General features: G+C 32.1%; 2 protein-coding genes across 4 annotated transcripts in view; one reads left to right on the top strand and one right to left on the bottom strand.

Annotated features, from left to right (window-relative positions):
- Window positions 1-354, bottom strand: part of LOC106651362 (protein scarlet-like) — a 36,329-nt gene extending 35,975 nt beyond the window's left edge. The window contains exon 1 of the mRNA XM_014369814.2: window positions 271-354. Coding sequence (XP_014225300.1) covers window positions 271-276 — 6 coding nt within the window. The 5' untranslated portion in view covers window positions 277-354. The remainder of the gene's footprint in view (window positions 1-270) is intronic.
- Window positions 355-452: 98 nt separating this feature from the next.
- LOC106651363 (ras and EF-hand domain-containing protein homolog) lies at window positions 453-19,238 on the top strand. 3 transcript variants are annotated; one of them, XM_014369815.2, is made up of 7 exons: window positions 464-537; window positions 720-843; window positions 7,429-7,896; window positions 7,978-8,120; window positions 13,475-13,700; window positions 15,932-16,257; window positions 18,987-19,238. In XM_014369815.2, exons 3-7 carry the CDS (start codon window positions 7,437-7,439, stop codon window positions 19,098-19,100), a joined length of 1,269 nt encoding a protein of 422 aa, XP_014225301.1. In that variant the 5' UTR covers window positions 464-537; window positions 720-843; window positions 7,429-7,436; the 3' UTR covers window positions 19,101-19,238. The 3 variants fall into 3 exon arrangements, with proteins under 3 accessions (XP_014225302.1, XP_014225301.1, XP_023318012.1); XM_014369816.2 differs by lacking the exon at window positions 720-843 and having other exon boundaries at window positions 453-537; XM_023462244.1 differs by lacking the exons at window positions 464-537; window positions 720-843 and adding an exon at window positions 1,203-1,225.
- The last annotated feature ends 452 nt before the right edge of the window (window positions 19,239-19,690 follow it).

Genomic DNA, 19,690 nt, shown 5'->3' with positions numbered 1-19,690 from the left:
TATGACATACGTATACACAGTTTCATATTTAAGTATTATTTTGACCCATACATACATGTATATATATATATATATAATTGGTAATATTATAAATAATTTTTCTGATAAGTAATCTTATGATTAATTTTTGACTTTAACTTTAAGGAGACTATTTGCAAAATGGTTAAATTATTTACTATTGTTGGAATACCAAATGACATTGTCAAAGCAACATAGTCAAAAATATTTTTTTATCGCGTGCAATATTCTCCAGTTGAAAATGCCACTAACCTCCATTGTTTAAAAAATTATGGTGGTTGAAGCTTCTCAAAAATCTAAATGTAATTTCTGGAACAGAATAAATCGACGTGTAAACTACATTGAAAGATGAATTCAACTCTGCATAAAATAGCTTTGAATAAAACGCCACTGAAACTATATTACCAGTAAGATCACTTACATAATTCTTTGCAGAATGAGCGAAGTAAAATATTTCATTCCTGATTCAATGTTATACATAAATGTGGTGGATGTGATGTGAAATTAAATGTTGGCAGGGTGAGTAGATGGTATTTTTTAAAGTTAAAGAAATTTAAACTTCATTAATAAACTAAAATTCCTAAGATTACAAACCATAAAATTAAATATGCATAGTTTCACTTGAGTAATCAATTAAGTTACATATTAGATATTTTTCAATGTAAAAGATGGTTTAATACTATTCAATTCATTTTTATTAGTACATTTTATTTGTGAGAGCAATTTACAAATTAGTTTTTTTGATGGTCCCGAACAAATAAAGTGATCAGTTTAACGATTTCTCCACACGATTATCAGTTTATCAATTTATTAGCACTCTAGTGGGTAAGTAATAATTATTCAAATATTTAGAAAAAATGTATAAATTAATATTATCATTGATAAAACTAGTGTAATTATTATAAAGAGACTCAATATCTCACTTTTTATTAAATAATTGTTATTAACAAATAATACGAAATATAATCTCATGAAGCTTTTCGAATTTCCACTATCCGGCCGTTGCACCTTCTAATAAAATTATAGTAGCTGAAATTAAATTTAAAGGCTTGCTCGAGAGTTATTTCTAAATTTTACATTTTATCGCGGTAAAACTAGACGATGAGAGTTAAATTCATTATTAATCGAACTGTTGAGAGAACTATACGAAATCTAGATCGCCGATCTTTTATTCAAAATATTGAGGATCATCTACTAGATGAAAAAAGTGCCTGCTTATATGATGAAATTGACCTCAGAGCCTAGTTTGAAGTTTTTTTTATATTTTTTTATGTAACCATCGATTGCCCGATGACACATTATCGTCCACGAAGTGACACTTGTCTGACAATTTTAAAATTGCTATAAGAAAATTGAATAAAAAAATTTTTTAAGAGTCAGATTTACTCATCTATCGATTGAATTTAATAAGTAAATTTTAAATGTAATAAGTAAAAGGAAAGTAATCAGTAAAAAGTAAAATTAATGTATTTTGCACCTACGGAGTGAAAAACTCGAAAGTCTCAGAGCACGTGTAATTTTTATCACAAAAAGTATTTTTGATTGTCTGAGTATTTTAAATTTTCTTATGTTCTTGTAAAATACAATGATATCTTTTTAAACATAATATCCAGAAAATTAAAAAGGAATGATTTCTGTAAATTCCACTGTCAAATATCAAGAATCAAATCTCAAGATTCCTTATTTAATGAATAAATATTATGAATAGATTTTCACAAAGGACTTTGTTAACAAATACGTATAAATTTTAGAATATTTTAAATTATTCTACAAAATGTTGTTCTCCATCAGCTGTCCAAAATTCAATTAATTTTCAGCTTTTAGCACGTATCAAAATAATCACATTTGTAATAAGTAGGGGCAAAATTATTGTAAAAATATTTTCTTGAAATATTGTCTATTTTTAAATGTTAATTGTATCTCAGTCAATTTTTTACATACTGGGTAATTCTTTTTTTAGTTTTGTTGAAAATAGTATATTACTGCCCTAGGCCGCGAAAAACAGAAAAGTCCCAGAGTACATGTAATTAGTGGCCGAGGCGAAGCCGAGGCCGATAAACACGTGCTCTGGGGCTTTCTCTTTTCGTGGCATAGGCCTGTATACTATTTTTCATACACAGTGGCCCGAAAATAACTCTTCTCGTTTTGCGCAGCGGTCGAGAGACGAGAAGTAGTCACTTTCTGGCCACTGGTATGAAAACTTGTTTATTTAAAAGCAATAAATAATTTCAATGCATTGAAGTAGACACCAAATTACCAGTAATTACTTAAAGGCTTGTATACACCTTAAACTTGAAATATTTTTTATATTGAAATTTTTAGTAGGATTTTAACTCCTCTTTCCATTATTGAGAGTTTGAGAGTGACCTACGAGTTCGATCGTCTCACCCGTGGTAGTGGCCGTAACCATTCATGTTCTGAAGAAGTGTACGCGACCCTGGTGCAGAAAGCTCAATCAGTACTCTCTGAATATTACGACAGGTGACCAAAAACACGACTTTCCAGAAAACGCAAAAGAAGAATAAATTTAACACGTGTAGTATAGGAAAAAGGCTCACAGAAATAGCTGTATCTCAGTACAGAATCAACATTTTGGAGTTTTGAATAATGCAATGGAAGGAGGAGGAAAAACCCTACTCGAAATTTTAATACCGTTATGCTGATGAATCGACATATGTTATTAGTTTCTTCAAATTTTAAAGGCTTCTTCTTAGAATTTAGTCTCATTGGATACGTAAAAACACAGTTATGGTATATTGAAAATAAGTTAAAATTATTTTTCCAATAATTTTATGATTTTTCATAGCATTCTAACTCAGTTGGAAAAAATTGTGTGGATTTCTACGTGGATTATCTACGTGGATTATTTTTTCGATCATCTCTTTAAACAAAATTCCACGCTTGTATTCGTTTTCACGGAATAATCAAAAAACCTTGGCAGATTTTTACAAAAATGATCCACGCTGATTCCTCATGGAATTTATGCATTTTCCACATGAAATCCATATACTTTTTACTCAGAAACCCCACAGAATCTGCGTGGATAATCTACGTAGAAATCCATGCATTTTTTTCAACTGGGTTTTTAAACTCGCAACTTTGCTGCTACTTTAAACACAGGCGATTGCATGAGTCAGCTGCTTGTTTTACTTTATCTATTGACATGTTATTGCCCACACTTTTCAACACAAACACAAGAATTAATGTCTTAACTGTAGACATTTTTAAAAAAGATACTCACTTAACTCAAATACAGAAACTGATTCAATTCACTCTAGTTGTTCATATTGAAAGGTAGACAATGCCGTATAGACAGATTGTATGCAACTTGGGTGAATATGATTTTTCTGCAAAATAAAGGGTTACACAACACCAGCTGAAGGTGAGCGTAAACCCTTTGCAAGTACTATTTTACGTTATTATTGTACAGAGTTGATGCTTTTAATGTAGCAATCCTTCTAAATGATGGCTAAAATTATCTTTTTTTGGAGAAACTTTTCTTTTACGAATCCAATCGTAAAGTTTTGAACTTAATAAATTTGAAAGGGCATTTAATTTCGCGTCAAAATATGAGTTTATAAATTGCATCTAATTGCCAATTATATTGGAAAAAAGTGTGTGAAGGTTAAGATCAAAATTATTCGTGCATTTGGGCTCTAAAGCGTCCAATAGAGATTTGGAATACAGTGATTCATCGCACAATCTATCGAAATATAGTTTGGGATTTGCATCGCACTTGATACGCACGTGTGCTCAGTTGAGCACAACTAACATTACTCGGTTGCGCGAGAAATCGAGACTTACAATATCTCGGAGTAGTGTCAAAAATTGATTTGATTTGAAAATTAATTAATATTACAAAAAATTGTAGTTGCTTCAAACTAAATAAACTTTCCCGCAAAACTTGAAAAAAATCTTCCCCCATGCGTATATAGAATTAATACTTTATTTCTATTTAACAATTAACTTTATTATGTGTTCACTGTATGGAAGCTCGAGACTCTCTGATCGCGAATACAATCAGAATATATTTATAATAATCTGCCGTTGCTAAGCGATCGATGTTGGTGCGGCGGCGTTCGGTTGTCTCGCTACACTACCTCCCTGGGCAGTGTCCATGGAACCATCTTGAAAAAGAACTTGTTTGTCTTGAAAGCGACAAGTGATGTTGAAAATATGTGCAGGTTTAACACGGTCGACCGAAACGGTTTGAAGCTTATCTCGAATTTTCAAAGTCACAGTCTTCGTGTCCCTCTTAACGACTTCATATGGACCAGTATACGGCGGCTGCAGAGCTTTCAAAAACATGCCTTCCTTTAAAAAGACATGACTACAGTCCTTTAAATTTTTATGTACAAACACAACCGGGTTGCCATGCGCAGATGCAGGAACGGGCTTCAGATGCGACATGATTTTTCGTAGAGACGACAGAAGACATCGTGGGTCGCATTGACTCGCTGTCAAAGAATCTAAGTCGAAAAATTCTCCTGGAAGACGAAGTGTTTCTCCGTATACAAGTTCAGCTGAGGTCGCGTTCAAGTCGTCCTTGAAAGATGAACGAATGCCCAACAACACGAGAGGCAAGGATAAAGCCCAGTTTACCCTTGATTGTGCCATGATCGCAGCTTTTAGTTGACGGTGAAAACGCTCGACCATGCCATTGGATGATGGATGCCAACTTGATGTTAGGTTGTGCTTCACTCCAAAAAACTTCAAAAATTCTTGGAATAGATGCGAAGTGAATTGAGCTCCTCGATCAGAAGTGATTACCTGAGGAAAACCAAACCGTGAGATCCAGCAAGTCAAAAGAGATTGAATGACCGTTTCTTTGCTATTATCTGTCATAGGATGCACTTCTGGCCATCGAGTGAATCGATCTACGACCGTAAGACAATATCTGAATGACTGTGAAGACGGAAAAGGGCCAATTATGTCAATGTGAATGTGTGCAAAGCGGCCTGTTGGTTGCTGAAAAGTTCCAAGAGGAGATCGCACATATCTTGACACCTTTGATTTTTGACAATCTAAACAAGCTCGTGCCCAAGTACGGCAATCCTTGTCGATGAACGGCCAAACAAAACGATCTTTGACCAACTTGACAGAGGATTTGACACCAGGATGGCTCAAATTGTCTAGTTGATTGAAAATACGACGACGATATGCAGCGGGAACGAATGGTCGAGATTTACCAGTTGACGTGTCGCAGAAAATCTTGATCGCAGTACCGGGAACGAGTGTCTGCTCGAGTCGAAGCGAAGATTCATTATTTTCAAGAAGCTTACGTAATTCTTCATCACTTTCTTGAGCTTTTGATAATACTGTAAAATCCAGCGGCTGTGTAATGGCACTAATTCGTGAGAGAGAATCAGCGACAACGTTCTCGGGGCCTTTAATGTACTGGATGTCAGTTGAGAATTCCGCAATAAATGAAATTTGATGTAACTGAATTGGCGGGAGCTTTTCGCGATTTTGTTGAAATGCATGAATTAACGGCTTGTGATCCGTGTAGATGGTGAAGGTCTGACTTTCCAAGATGTGACGAAAGTGTTGAATGGCAGCATAAATAGCGAGAAGCTCTCTATAATATGCTGGCCAAGAGCTTTCTTTTGAAGTCATCACGTCGGGGTCACCAATATAGAATTAATACTTTATTTCTATTTAACAATTAACTTTATTATGTGTTCACTGTATGGAAGCTCGAGACTCTCTGATCGCGAATACAATCAGAATATATTTATAATAATCTGCCGTTGCTAAGCGATCGATGTTGGCGCGGCGGCGTTCGGTTGTCTCGCTACACGTATAAAAATGACGAAGATACGTGAAAATCATTTGAAAATTGATAACATTTCATTGAAAATGCTTTTGCTGTGTATATTTTGAATTTTTCAAAAGTATTTTAACCGTTTCTTCTTTGGTAGTGCATATAAACTTTTACCCTAACATAAAAGCATATAGAAGATTCAGAATTTGCTTGTACAAAAATATCTGCGGCGTCAAGCCACGCCAAGCCATTTTATAAGCTTTTATTGCCTTCTAACCTAAAAATCACAACTTTGCCGATAATTTTAGACTTTTGTGAGTAATATTGTATGCAACTTGTGTGAATAAGCTTTTTCAACAAAAACTTGTTGCAACGAGCAATTCGAAAGAAAAAGCATATCCGCACCAGTTGCTTAAAGTACTATATTGTATGCTGTTATCAAAGATTATTAATAACTGTTTATAATAGTACATTTATCATAGTTTGCCCGCTTCCGTAGGCGTACAAATGACATCGCTCTTGGACGGTCACTTTTTTGCTAAAGGGGAGAGCGGGGTGTGTTGGCATGTGAAGTAAGCTGTCAAAATGGCATATTTATCCTTAGTAATGAATTTTCTAGAGATGATATTTTCAGTAGTCATACACCACAGTAATAGCACTATCTCAGTTCAAGACATTGATCGGAAGAAATAAGCTATTTTGCCAACTTGACATGCCAACACACCCCGCTCTCTCCTATTCGGAATTGGGTAGTAATGAAAAAAGCTTTTGTGAAAATTGTTAATCATAAAATTTGATACATTAGAAACTTCGGATACCTGTTAGTACGTCTACCCATTGTTTAGACCGAAATGTGCTGCACCTGATTCACAGATCAATGAGAAAGTGCTGGACTTAAAAATGCATGATCTCAGTGATCAGTTTTAACTCTGATTCTCGGAAAAAAATAAATTATTTAAGGTAGCTCAGAGAACTAAAACAATTTTAACTATTTTGCATGAATTTTTGCAGAAATATTATTTAGATTTATACTTGATATACTTATCGTATATCAATCGAGTACAAAATTGCAGCATAGGTTTCCGAAAATGGGATTTTCATACATAGGCACTCACAAGATTCCATTAGAATTTAGTACATTTTACGCCATAACTTTTGTAATACTAGCTAGATCAATTATAGCTTAACCCACGAACGTGACTAGAGTAATATAAGCATAATTAAACAAATGATTTTTGATCCTTTAATTTTTAGTTTAGCGTGAGTGTATAACATATAACTGAAACCAGTTATAGTTTTCTTACATAAAAAATACAACTAATGTTGGTACTATGAGGTGGGAATTTTTTAAATAAAAAATAATTTTAATTAAGTGATACATGTAGCTCTGCTCCTCCCCCCCCTGCTTGAGTGATTATTCTCTGCTATATTAGAAACGAGGTTATATAAGTAAAGAGGGAACATTTTTGAATAATTTAAGTAATTACAAATATTTTAATCATTTTATATGTACATGTAAATCAAATTACATTTATTCACGTGGCTAATTTTTTTAAATTTGTTAGACAATGATGCAAAAACAAAATACTTTAAAAAATTGCATATCAAATATTCACAAAATTTATCCCAATATTTTGTTATGGCAGATTTAAAAATGGACGAAAATATTCCCAAAAGTAAAGTATCTAATATCAAGCGATGGAAAAACAAGAAAATATTCCCACGAAAATTAAAAATTGATAAGATTCGTTCAAAAGTTACGAAGAATGAGAACCCCGGTTCAGAGGGTGGTAACAATTCGGACGCACACCAATCTTATATTGTTGATGCAGAATCGAAGCATAGAAATAGTAATACTAATGAAAGTGTAAATCAACCTATTGAAGATAATCAGTCAAGGAGTACTGTTACTGTGCTTCAAAGAAAATTTTCATATTCAACGATTTCTTCGACTTCGAAAATCGGTCCGATTGAATGTGACATCGAAAACATACCTACGCATGCAGATGAACAAGAAAATGTGACACTTCAAAGCGCTCACTGTAATGAAAACTATGATGTAGTTATACAAGACGTCGAAAATGAAACAATTTATAATTCTCAAATTTATTCAGGTGATATGATAAATACATCTTCTTAATTAAAACAAAACTTCAATAAACAAATTTTGATTAACATTTCTCTTAATTGAATAGATACAAATCCTACTTTTCAAGACTCTGACAATCAATTTATTGATATAAAAAACTCAATCCATCGAAGAGATATCGATGAAAAAATGGAAAAAAAGAAGGAAAATTCTGAAATTTCTTCTGAAGCAACGTCAAAAAAATATATGGTATTATAAACTTTTCATAAAACTATAATAATTTTACTTTTTCAAATGAAAATAAAATTCACTATTATTTATACATGTTTATATAAATTAGCTTAGTACTACAACATTTTATCAAGTTAGATTTCTCGATTAGCATGTTTAATAATCTTCAATTACTTAAAAAAGTTAAAAATTTCATATTTTTTAAATGTGTTTGAGTATATTCGATTTATGTGAGTATGCAAAAATTCACGTAAATATGATCAATTTTCGCGAAGATAATAAATCTTTACAATATTTAAACATTTTGGAAAAAAGCATACCAAAATCGTTTTTTTATTGATGAATTGTAAGATATGTTTTTAACAATATTTCACATAATTTATTATTTTAATATAAAACTTTTATTTTTTTAAACAAACGCGGAAATGGAAATACTATTTCGCTAAATCAAAAACTGCCACCAATTACTCAGAAACAGTTCTAATTTAGCATTATCAGTTTTATTTTAACATTAAGAAATTATTGAGAATCAGAAAAGTATAGATGCAAGTTCAGACTTTAAAAATTTGAATCTCACATATTTTCTATATAATTTTTATTACGGATTTTTCATAAAAAACATGTTAAATAAAATTCCCAATTTATTAATTATGATGATAATATACGTATTAACTATTTGAAATTTACAACCTTTTTAAAAAATGTAGTTAAATTTGTTTTCTATACTCTATATTCTTTGAAATGTTTGCTAAATAAGGACATCGGCATGACGGTGCTTACGAAGACTATTATTTTTTTTTTAATTCAGATAAATTCCTGTATCGAAGAAATTCTATTTTATTCAAAATGCGGCGAAAAAAATCACTCATTCGATTCGTATTTCAAACTTTTCCAAAAACTTGTAATGACTAGATATAAAGACGCGGGGTAATTCTTACATCAAAAAACTATTCGGATTGATCTTTTTATCGTCTGAAATTCGGTCGATACAAATTAAAACTTTCTTATTGAGTCTTTGAGTATCTCACTGAATGATCAAAATTTTTAATTTTCAAAAAAATGCAATGGAAAGGGGACAAAAAATCCTCCTCGAAAATAATATAAAATTTTTTTGATTTTAAGCCCCCTTTAGCACTTAAGAAATATCACTTTGAGAAATTTCTGCTAAAAGAAACATTTTTCATTTTTCGACATTATATTTTTCAAATTCAGTGAGAACGTAAAGCAAAAAGTTTTGGACCGATCCTCTTAAAATTTGTCACATTTCTTTATTAATCCTCAAATCAGGTACTACTGTGGAGAGATTTCGATTTTTTAAAATTTTTTTTGGTTTTAACCAATTTTCCTAATACAGATCGATTATTCAATTTGACAATTACGTCGAAATTCAAAACATCAATATAAATGAAAAAACTCAACTTCAGTACCTAAAGAAACAAATAAACTAATCATATCGGTTTGAATTTGTCATTCTAGATTATTATAAAAAAAATTACGTGTATCGTCAACAATTTTTTTGTAGACTTAACATGTATTTCATAGAAAAACGTTATTTTATACAACTACAATAAATTAATTCAAAAATTAGGAAAAAATTGATCTAAATGAACCTTATCTCCTGTCCTGGACCTTAATTACAACTGTAATCGTTATGTATTACTACTAGAATAATTTTGGCATGCTTTGATCGAATATGCGTCAGCTCTATTAATAACTATAATACGGAGTGTTTTAGGATCTAAAAGCACAGGAATTATAAATTCAAAAATATTATTATAGGGTAAAAACACCTATTACTGTGCCCAAGACATAACCTTCAATGTCCTTATTACTGGACATTTGATTACATGTTAAAATACAGTAAAACAGACAGGCACAGTAATAGGTGTTTTACACCAGTTCCTGACAAGAATTTTGGTTCTCAATAATTATGCGGGTGCGCTTAAATCAAATTTCTGATCAAAATCTATGATCAAAAATATGGTACGCAACTGAACCGGTTGTCAATTTTTCATTCGTACCAATTCAACCCTCGCTACGCTACGACTGCAAAGTCTTGACACTCGTACAAAATAGACAACCTCCCGTCTCCGTTTTGTATAAATTTACTATTTCTGTGAACGTTCATATTCTTTGGCATGATGTTTATTTTTTGCAATGAAAGCCGTCTTCCACTTTTACTTACAAGGAGGCCCACCTTTGTATTGCAGATCTTTTCAAAAAATGTTATGGGGTCTACTGGTATAAAATAATAAAGCTCCCTATACTTACAAGGAGAGCTTGTGCGGGTCATGGATTTGCTCCAAAATTTTTTTGCGGTCTCCTGGTACCCAATACTGAAGCTCCCTGTGCTTAGTTTGATACAATAAGCCTTAGGGCCCATTTTGTAGAGGATTTTCCACATTATAAAAAAATCTTTGTTATTTTCTATATCGAAATAGAATTACTTAAACGAAAAAATGGTACGATCAAAAGTTTTAAAATTTTTCAAAGAATCTGCTTGAATTATTTCAGAATTTTTGGGACCATCTATCACTTATGATAAAATTGTTGCGCCTTTTTGGTAAATGTCAATATAAATAAAACAGCGATAAAGGCGGTGCCATAGTCAAATTTATTAAAACAGGCGGTGGGCGAAAGTGTGTAATCACACTCTATCTCGACACCTAGTCGACGTTTCGCCGACCACTTTGTCGGCCTCTTCAGTCCTGAAGAAACGTCGACTAGGTGACGAGGTAGAGTGTGATTACACACTCTCGCCCACCGCCTGTTTTAATAAATTTGACTTTGGCACCGCCTTTATCGCTGTTTTATTTATATTGACATCTATCACTTAAGGGGGGGGTAGGGTCTTGACTAAATTTCAAAAAAAAAAATTTTTTTTTTTTTTTTTTGAACATATAGTAAATCGAATTGATCTATAAATCATACACATAATTAATAGTTATTTGAAGAATATTCAGTTAAATTTTCAGCCCAAAATACTGAAAAATAAGGTGGCTACAGCAAATTTTCACATGCAACGTAAAAAAAATCCGGTGGACACCATCACTCAAAATCTACTCGACCGATCAACTTCATATTTTATACACTATTTAAGTAGATGATATATGAGGTAATGACGTCGAGATATTTTAACTTTTTGCATTTTTAAATGCTTTTTACGAACAAGTACGATGAATTTTTGCCTTCATTTTGTCAAAAAAGTCATTTTTTTCACTTCAAAATGATGCCAAAAACTCAAAAATCATTTTAAACGAAATATCTCGACGTCATTACCTCATAATTTATGTAGATAAATAGTGAGAAAAATTTGGAAAGAATCGGTCGAGTAGATTTTCAGTTACAGTGTCCACCGCAATCGATCTTTTTTTTTTCAGTTTTGTGAGAAAATTTGCTGTAGTTAGCTTATTTTTCACTATTTTAAGCTGAAAATTTAACTGAATGTTCTTCAAATAACCATTTATAATGTATATAATTTATAGATAAATTCATTTTACTATGTGCTTAAAAAAAATTATTAAAATGCAGCTCGAAAACCATCGAACAAGACCCTACCCCCCCCTTAATTCAAGAGGCCCAAATTTGACGCTTTTTTTTAGTAGATTTTAGGACTTCGTAAAGAGAGTGGTAGATAGTCCCAAAAATTCTGAAAAAATTCAAGCAGATTCTTTGACAAATTTTAAAACTTTTGATCGTCCCATTTTTTCGTTTAAGTACTTCTATTTCGATATAGAAAATAACAAAGATTTTTTTATAATGTGGAAAATCCTCTACAAAATGGGCCCTAAGGCCTATTGGATCAAACTAAGCACAGGGAGCTTCAGTATTGGGTACCAGAAGACCGCAAAAAAATTTTGGAGCAAATCCATGACCCGCACCTGAAAAGCTCTCCTTGTTAGTACGATCGATTGAATACCCTATTTAACCTATTCTACTGTTGTTGAAAATGGGGTCTGGAGAACTTGCGAGTAAGCATATTCTACTCAAAATTCAATAAACTTTTCGAATCCGGTGTCAGATTTTCGATATAACATACATGTCAAAAGTTATGGACGGTTGTATAAAAAAAACGTGATTTTACATGAAAATCTTCTAAATCCTAGCGTCTTAGTAATAAGTCTAAAAATGTTCAGAAATTTTAACTCCAGCTTTCTTTTCGATAAAAACTTGAACTTTAGAATCCTCATGACTAACGTGAATTCGAAAATTTTTGCTAAAGTGAACCACCCTAATGTACACTGGTTCGACTTTAAACCTAAAATGTTTAGCTATTCAGGGGAAATTTCGTAAACGAAATTTTTCATTTTTGTATGTGAAACTCCAAATAAACCTTAAGATCTTTAGAAAAGTATGATTTTTGTACAAGAAACTCAAAAATCTCTGGAATTTTGTGTACAAATTCTCCCCTAAAAAGATACTTCGAAAACTTAAATACAGCGAAGTAGGGGTCACTCTTGATACCCTAGTTGCTGTGTTTACGTTTTTCACAACATTTCAGAATTAAGAGAGTCAACCGGTGTTAAAAGCTTAAATTGAAATATAGCTATATAAATCGAAATAGAAAAAATTTTCTTTTTATTATAATAAGATATGTTCATTCTATACCTGATTGACCAAAAGATACGTCTACCCAAACTCTGAAATACTAATTATATCTCTTTTTTCATAATACTAAATATTGTAATTGGATTATACTTACCACGCGATTCTGACGTGAGTTCTTCATCAATATTGATCTATAGGATCTCAAAATTTTTAGAAAAGTTATACCCTCATCCCCTTGAGCGGAACAGAATTTGGAAAAATTGTGTACAACTTTATATACACGTAAAAATATGAGAATTTTTAAGAAAATCAATATTTTATTAACATTAAATGCCATATCGATTTTTTTCAAATCCTGCTCCGCTCAAATTAATGTGAGTACTTTAGTGAAGATTTTGAGACTTAATAGATCAATATTAATGAAGTAAGTAAATCCAATTACAATATTTAGTATTATGAAAAAAGAGATGTAATTAGTATTTCAGAGTTTGGGAAAGCGTTTGTTTTGGTCAATCAAGTGTAGAATCAACATATTTTGCTATCATAAAAAGAAAATTTCCACTATTTCCATTTATGTAGCTATTTTTGAATTTAAGTTTTTAACACCGGTCGGTTCCTTTGAATTCGAACCAGTGAACCTACATTTGATTTTGCATCTATTTATTGTATAAGATAAGATGAAGTAAATTTTCTTGGTAATATACAAAACATTTAGTAGACCATTTTTTTGTTTTTAAATATTTACCAAAACATGTCACAGTTTTGAATGTACAAAATCTTCACCATGAATAAATAGTAATTCGTATTTAATGTCGTTTTTTCAGGATATGACTACTAACGAAATTGGAGTGATCGGAGATAAGAAAGAATATTTATTCAAAATTCTTGTCATTGGTGAGCTTGGTACGGGTAAAACGTCGATTATAAAACGTTATGTTCATCAATTCTTTTCCCAACATTATAGAGCTACAATTGGAGTAGATTTTGCCCTTAAAGTGTTGAATTGGGATTCTCAAACAATTATAAGGTTGCAACTATGGGATATAGCAGGTAAATTAAAAATATTATTCTAAAATAAAAGCAGATTTAAAATTGTTGAATGAGCGTTATACTAGCCCGGAGATTATAAAAGTTATTGATATGAATTGGAATTATTGAGAAAATCCAGAAAATCAAAATCCTGAATATCATAATAGAAAATTCTAATAAATTTTAAAAGTATTGAGGTTCCCTATCACATGGGATTAATTTATGACTGGGGAAACATTCACTTATAATCTTCATCTTTCTCAACATTTATTTACCAAAAAAGTTGATATATTTTGCTACATCTAAGCAGAATTTAATCCTAGAAAAGAAAATTGACGAACATTCACTGAATAAGTTAAAGGCATTTATAAAAATTACTTCAAATTAGATACCGATTTAGCTAAACAAAAATAGACCCTGAAAAGTGTTTACCCAAAATATTGCAAAATGCTTTCTCATTAGACCCTGAAAACTACAACGTTGAACAAAAGAAAAAAGAAAAAGATAACTATGATGAGGAATGTGACAGTGATAAAAAAGGTTTTGACTTAGAAGAGGAAGACGATTTAAGCAATGAGTATTTACCATCTACAGGAAATTTTTCAAAAGTAAAAAGGTTCACGGGAGCTGAATGAAATGATTCAGTAAGGGATTTAGGGTCACCTAAACTTGGAGCAGAATACTTAGCTTCCTCTTTGAAAAGCAGAAATATGTTGAAGGGTACAAATATACAAATTTGAGATTATGTATTCTGATGCCAAAAATAAGTGAAAAAATTTCAGGCTTTGTTTTGCATTATAGCACCGTACATAAATTTTCAAAATTTTTTAATGGCTTTATCTGAAGTCCTGAAGCACTCAAAAAATCTGAAAAATTAAGGGCTATTTGGATTAATGAAAAGTATCCTGAAGAATTTTCTCAGATTTTTAAAATTAAAAACGGTTTTAGAATTAGTATTAGTAGAAAATATACGTTTCTACGAAGGATGAGGGATCTAAAATGTTGGCTTTGGGACCCATTTATTTTTCCAAGATTGGTGACATTTGTGCGATTTTTTAAAAAAAAGATCATTTGAAAAATTCTGAGCTTTACCCATATGCATTTACCACGGGATATTACACCTCATAGATTGGTAGTGGATAGTGTAACGAAGTTATGTCGACCAACGCAGAGTCCGACGATGATCTTCCATCCACCTTATCCTGTAAACTTGGTTAGTATATAGAGCGAGATAATTAGGAGCCTTATACGAGATCGACATGCTCACGTATCTCCTCTGAAAACCCATCTACTCAATTGTATAATCAATTGATTCGGATTTACACAAAAAGTAACTTAAGGGAAGTTATACGTACACATACATGTACTTAATGAAAGCGCTGGTCAGAGTACACCGAGCAGTTCACAGTTTATGAAGGAATCGGCACGTTAATAATTAAAAAGTGCTTAATTTTGCAATTTTCTGAACGCGTAGTTGATTGATTAACAGTTTTAATTAAGGTTTACTCAACGTTGTTATAACGTTGATACATCGTTTAGAAGATTTTAGGAAGCGGACATTTAAACGTTTATACAACGTTGCTTCAATGTTTATTCAATCCTTCTCTTAAACGTTTAAAGGTTGCAAATTAAACGTTTAAAAAACGTTTAAACAACGTTGAATGTTAATAGGGATAAATTTAAATAACTTCTATACTAGACTGATTTTTCAAAAACAGCTCTGTGGAGCCCACCGTATAGATCCTGTGAACTTGTGATTGCTGTGTGATTGCTGTGAAATGTCTTTCCGTTTCATTCAACGGTTTTTCCGGAAAACGTGATTGAAATTTTTAAGCCTGAACACTCAAATCAAAAATTTCAATCTCGTTTTCCGGAAAAACCGTTGAATGAAATAGGTTGAAATTTGATACAGTTGTTTAAAACTTCCATTCTGAGGGCTCCACAGAGCCGTTTTTCGAAAATTGGTCTAGTAAAGAAGTCATTAAAATTCACATTTTTAATGCTCGGTCGGTCAAAATCGGGGCTTCGGCATCACCTTAAAAAAATCAAAATATCAGCTGTATATAAAAACAGGTGCAAGATGTGAAACTTTCGGTACTTTTTATGATTTGTTTCAATGATTTTCCTAGATTTTTATTTTCACTTTTACTTTTTAATTCAAGTTTTTGTACTTATTTTTTCCTCTTATTATAATATTTCAAAAAATACAATTGGGGTAATACCATTCATTAAAACTTTTATTGATTTTTCAGGTCAAGAAAGATTCGGAAGTATGACTCGAGTATATTATAAGGAAGCTGTTGGAGCTTTTATTGTATTTGACGTTACTAGAAGTGCTACATTAGATGCCGTTATTAAATGGAAACAAGATTTAGATTCAAAACTGCAATTGGTTGATGGATCGCCAATACCGTGCGTTTTGCTTGCTAATAAATGTGATCAACAGAAAGAAGGTCTTGTAAATTCAATAACTAAAATGAATGAATATTGTGAAGATAAAGGGTTTGCTGGATGGTTTGAAACATCGGCTAAAAACAACATTAACATTGAAGAAGCTGCTAATTTTCTCGTAAACCAAGTAAGTTGGAATTTCACACTTTAAATTATCGAAATTAGAAAAGATCTCATGGTAACCCTATACAATCATCAATAACAATAAGTATAAAACAATGAAAATTCACCAGTCATTTTTAAGAAGTTGATCGTTTTGAACTAAATAGTGTTCAAATTTCAACAATTTTAAATAATCTATAATATTAAAATTTTTAAACAAAAAAAATTAATTCATCACTTTTGCTTAAGTCAATTTCTAGAATATTTTGATGTTCCCATTTGCCACATTTTGCTTGTAAGCGGAACTATAGATCGTTAGAATGGTATGAATGTGTTAATCGTATCTTGTTAAATTAGGATCCTTTACTTGGTTTTTTTGCGTAGAAATTTTTGATCAATACTTATGAAAATGTATTTACAAGGCCAAATGATGTACGAAGATATTATCACAACCTCAATTGAGAACTAAGACTTGGCATAACATACGCGTGTTTAATCATTTTTAATATTAATTTCTTGAAATTGATACACATATAATTGTCGATTGAATTTAAAGTTTTGCTTGCTACAAAAGAAATCGGCTCATTAAGCAAATCGGATTCATCGTCAATATTTAAGAAACTTGCTATACACCCTCATTAATGTGCTATAATGAACGCTTATAGCACACCCTTATATCAAATAATACGAAGAAATTCATACCAAACAGTACGTCATGATCGAGTTCGTTCATATCCTTACAGTTTATTGATGCGTTATATTCCGTCGATGCGATTAAATGTAAACTTCCAGCGATTTTATTTATATCACTGTTGGCTAGGCGGACAAGCGTATTACACAGCTTTTCCTTATCCTTTAAAGTAGCCCCGGATCGAATAAAGTTCAATATGACTCCTATGGGCGAAATCGCGTTTCACTTTCGTCCGAATAATAATCGAGGAGTCTATTTCCATGGAACACAGCACACAACAGTTGGCTTAACCACAAAAGAAGAAACTCCATTTTGAGACGTACGTGGTGTATCTAGTTAACTTTCCATGTGTGGACATGCGCTCCTCGATCTCGACTTGAGTGTGAGCGTAACTCTTGGCTGAAAACGACCAATTACCCTAGTCTAAACATTTACTTTAAGTTCATCTCGAATTGAAAAATAAGAGAATAATAACATAATTTGGATATTCAAACAATTTTTACTACTAACATTTTTAATAATTTTTAAACACTTCGAAAATGTACAACCAATTAGCTTCCACAGTACCAATTTTTAAAATATCACTTAAATACACACTATAAGATTACTAAGCGAGCCTCTCTCATGGAAGTATTAAAAAATGTATGTTTATCTGGTGTAGAAGAAATAACGGTTACTGGTTATTAACATTCAAAAATAATCGAGGTTTTCTAAACTTACCTTCTTTATCACTTAAGACTGATTCTTATTTGATTTTTTAATCAAACGTGTATTGCAACTAGTAATTCGAGTAGTCATATCATCTTGCAAATTCAAGTTTTTGATAAGGACAAATGTATGCTACTTGCCAACTTACTTCGAATTCCCATTTTATGCCAGTCCCGCTCTAGACCTTCATGGAATAAGTCAACTCGATCGTGCATTCAAAAAAACATCCAAATAGACTGAAACTTACAGCATTTTAAACTTAATTTACTAGTGATCTAATCAGAAACTTTTAAAAAAAAAGGAGGGATGGTTTTCGTTAAGGGCGGCGCACTGTTGTTTCTGTGTGTAAGAAGATGGAACATTGCGTTATACAAAACAGCAAATTTGTTATTACACACAAGACTCACTTTTATTAAACAAAAGTAAACTAAGAGTACGCACTTATGATTACTTAAAATAGTAATATTATGATACATCGAAGCCCATTATTACATGGCACGATTGGCACCCGAGCGCAGCCCGAGGGTGCGAGCGTCATGTTTAGAATGGGCTACTTGAATCACAAGTATCATATGCTATTTATAGCACAACAAAGCTAAGTTCACGTTTAGGCCCTACTTGCCGATATGTAAGTAGCTCATAATAGCGTCACGGTGCAATAATGAGCAGGTTAAGTTACGGCATAGTGTGCCTTAAAAGTAAACTTAAGCTACTAGGACTATAATTAACGCATAAAATCTGTACAGGTAAATCGTCTAGATCTTCGGCGAAGGCGTCCATCATGATAATGTCGTCTCGTCGGGCTCAAGCGCCTGTTGATAGGCTGCAAAACTACGAGTCCGTAAAGCTGGAGAGTTGGCGTTGGTTATTTATTAGATCGTTATTTATTTAAAATAATTCCATAGGACGCCATGCTGTGAATTACCTAAAGTTTAAAATTTGCGTTAAGTTCAGGGCGTATTTTTCGAAGTCAACTCTAACAAGTTGTATGTAAATTTGACTAACATAAGGCTTCGTCTTACTTTATTGATCTGCAAATTTGAAAAAAAAAAACATATTAAATGTACACTGCGGAGACCATGTTGAGGTAGCCAAACTAGATGTAGGTTATACGAGAGTTATTTGATCAATTGTTTCGTTAACCCGATGTGCCACAGCTCAATTCATAGTTGTGACAACCATCACATAGGTGTATTAGGTTCCTGTAGCACAATCATAACAACACAATTTTGTAGAGCTATTAGGCCTCCACATTAGATTCCCAACATTCGATCTGCTACATACATGTAAAAAAGAGCACACAAATTTGACTATAAGAGAAAAATAATTATAATCATAAACTTTTTTTGTTTTAGATACTACAGAATGAGCAAATAATAAAGGAAAAGTCCGAAGAAAATGCGCATTATCAGGAGAAGCTATTGCTGAATGAACAAACTTCAGGAGATAAAAAAAGTTGTTTATGTTGATTAGTATACACATGAGAAATTCCATTCTTTTGAAAATAGAATTATTTTTAAAATTATATGAATAATTTTAATTGCAACCTTGCATTTTTCACTAGAACATGGAATAGCTAATAATAAACATTTACACGATAAACTTTATATTATTTGAACTTACAAATAAAATTAATTGTTATTATATGCTGATAAACGGTAGTTTCTCGTACTTTATATTTTTATTGACTTATCTACCGATAAATATTTATGTAATTTTAGTATAGTTTTATTGCTATGAACTTTATTCTGAATTTAGTCAAATTCTTTTCAATTTATGAAACTGCTAAAAGCAGCGCTCAACGTGTCAAGATTAATCGAGTTTTACATCAGCTCTCACCTTACCTGGAGTACACGCATGATTTGATTCTGCCGCACCGTCCTTATGAACGATTAGAACAAATCATTAGCTGAACCTTCCATCCTCGTGAATGAGAGGGGACTTGTGGCTTTTTACTGAAAGTGAGACAGACGCTGGCTTAACAAATAAAGATTCAGCTCGATAATTACCCAGTTACGTCGTGTTGCGTGTGTCGTCACGTGATTTTGACCGGCTATTG

This window comes from Trichogramma pretiosum, unplaced genomic scaffold, assembly GCF_000599845.2.
Source record: "Trichogramma pretiosum strain Unisexual culture from Peru unplaced genomic scaffold, Tpre_2.0 scaffold9, whole genome shotgun sequence".
Taxonomy (NCBI): Eukaryota; Metazoa; Arthropoda; class Insecta; order Hymenoptera; family Trichogrammatidae; genus Trichogramma; species Trichogramma pretiosum.
Note: the sequence above shows the minus strand (reverse complement) of the source record. Positions and strands in the feature narration are given on the sequence as shown.

What these genes read in the sequence shown, in the direction of transcription:
- LOC106651363 (XM_014369816.2), top strand. Translation starts at nt 7,437, where the DNA reads ATGGACGAAAATATTCCCAAAAGTAAAGTATCTAATATCAAGCGATGG. An exon ending in TAATTCTCAAATTTATTCAG is followed by an intron (nt 7,897 to 7,977) that starts GTGATATGATAA and finishes TTAATTGAATAG; the next exon opens with ATACAAATCCTACTTTTCAA. An exon ending in GCAACTATGGGATATAGCAG is followed by an intron (nt 13,701 to 15,931) that starts GTAAATTAAAAA and finishes TTGATTTTTCAG; the next exon opens with GTCAAGAAAGATTCGGAAGT.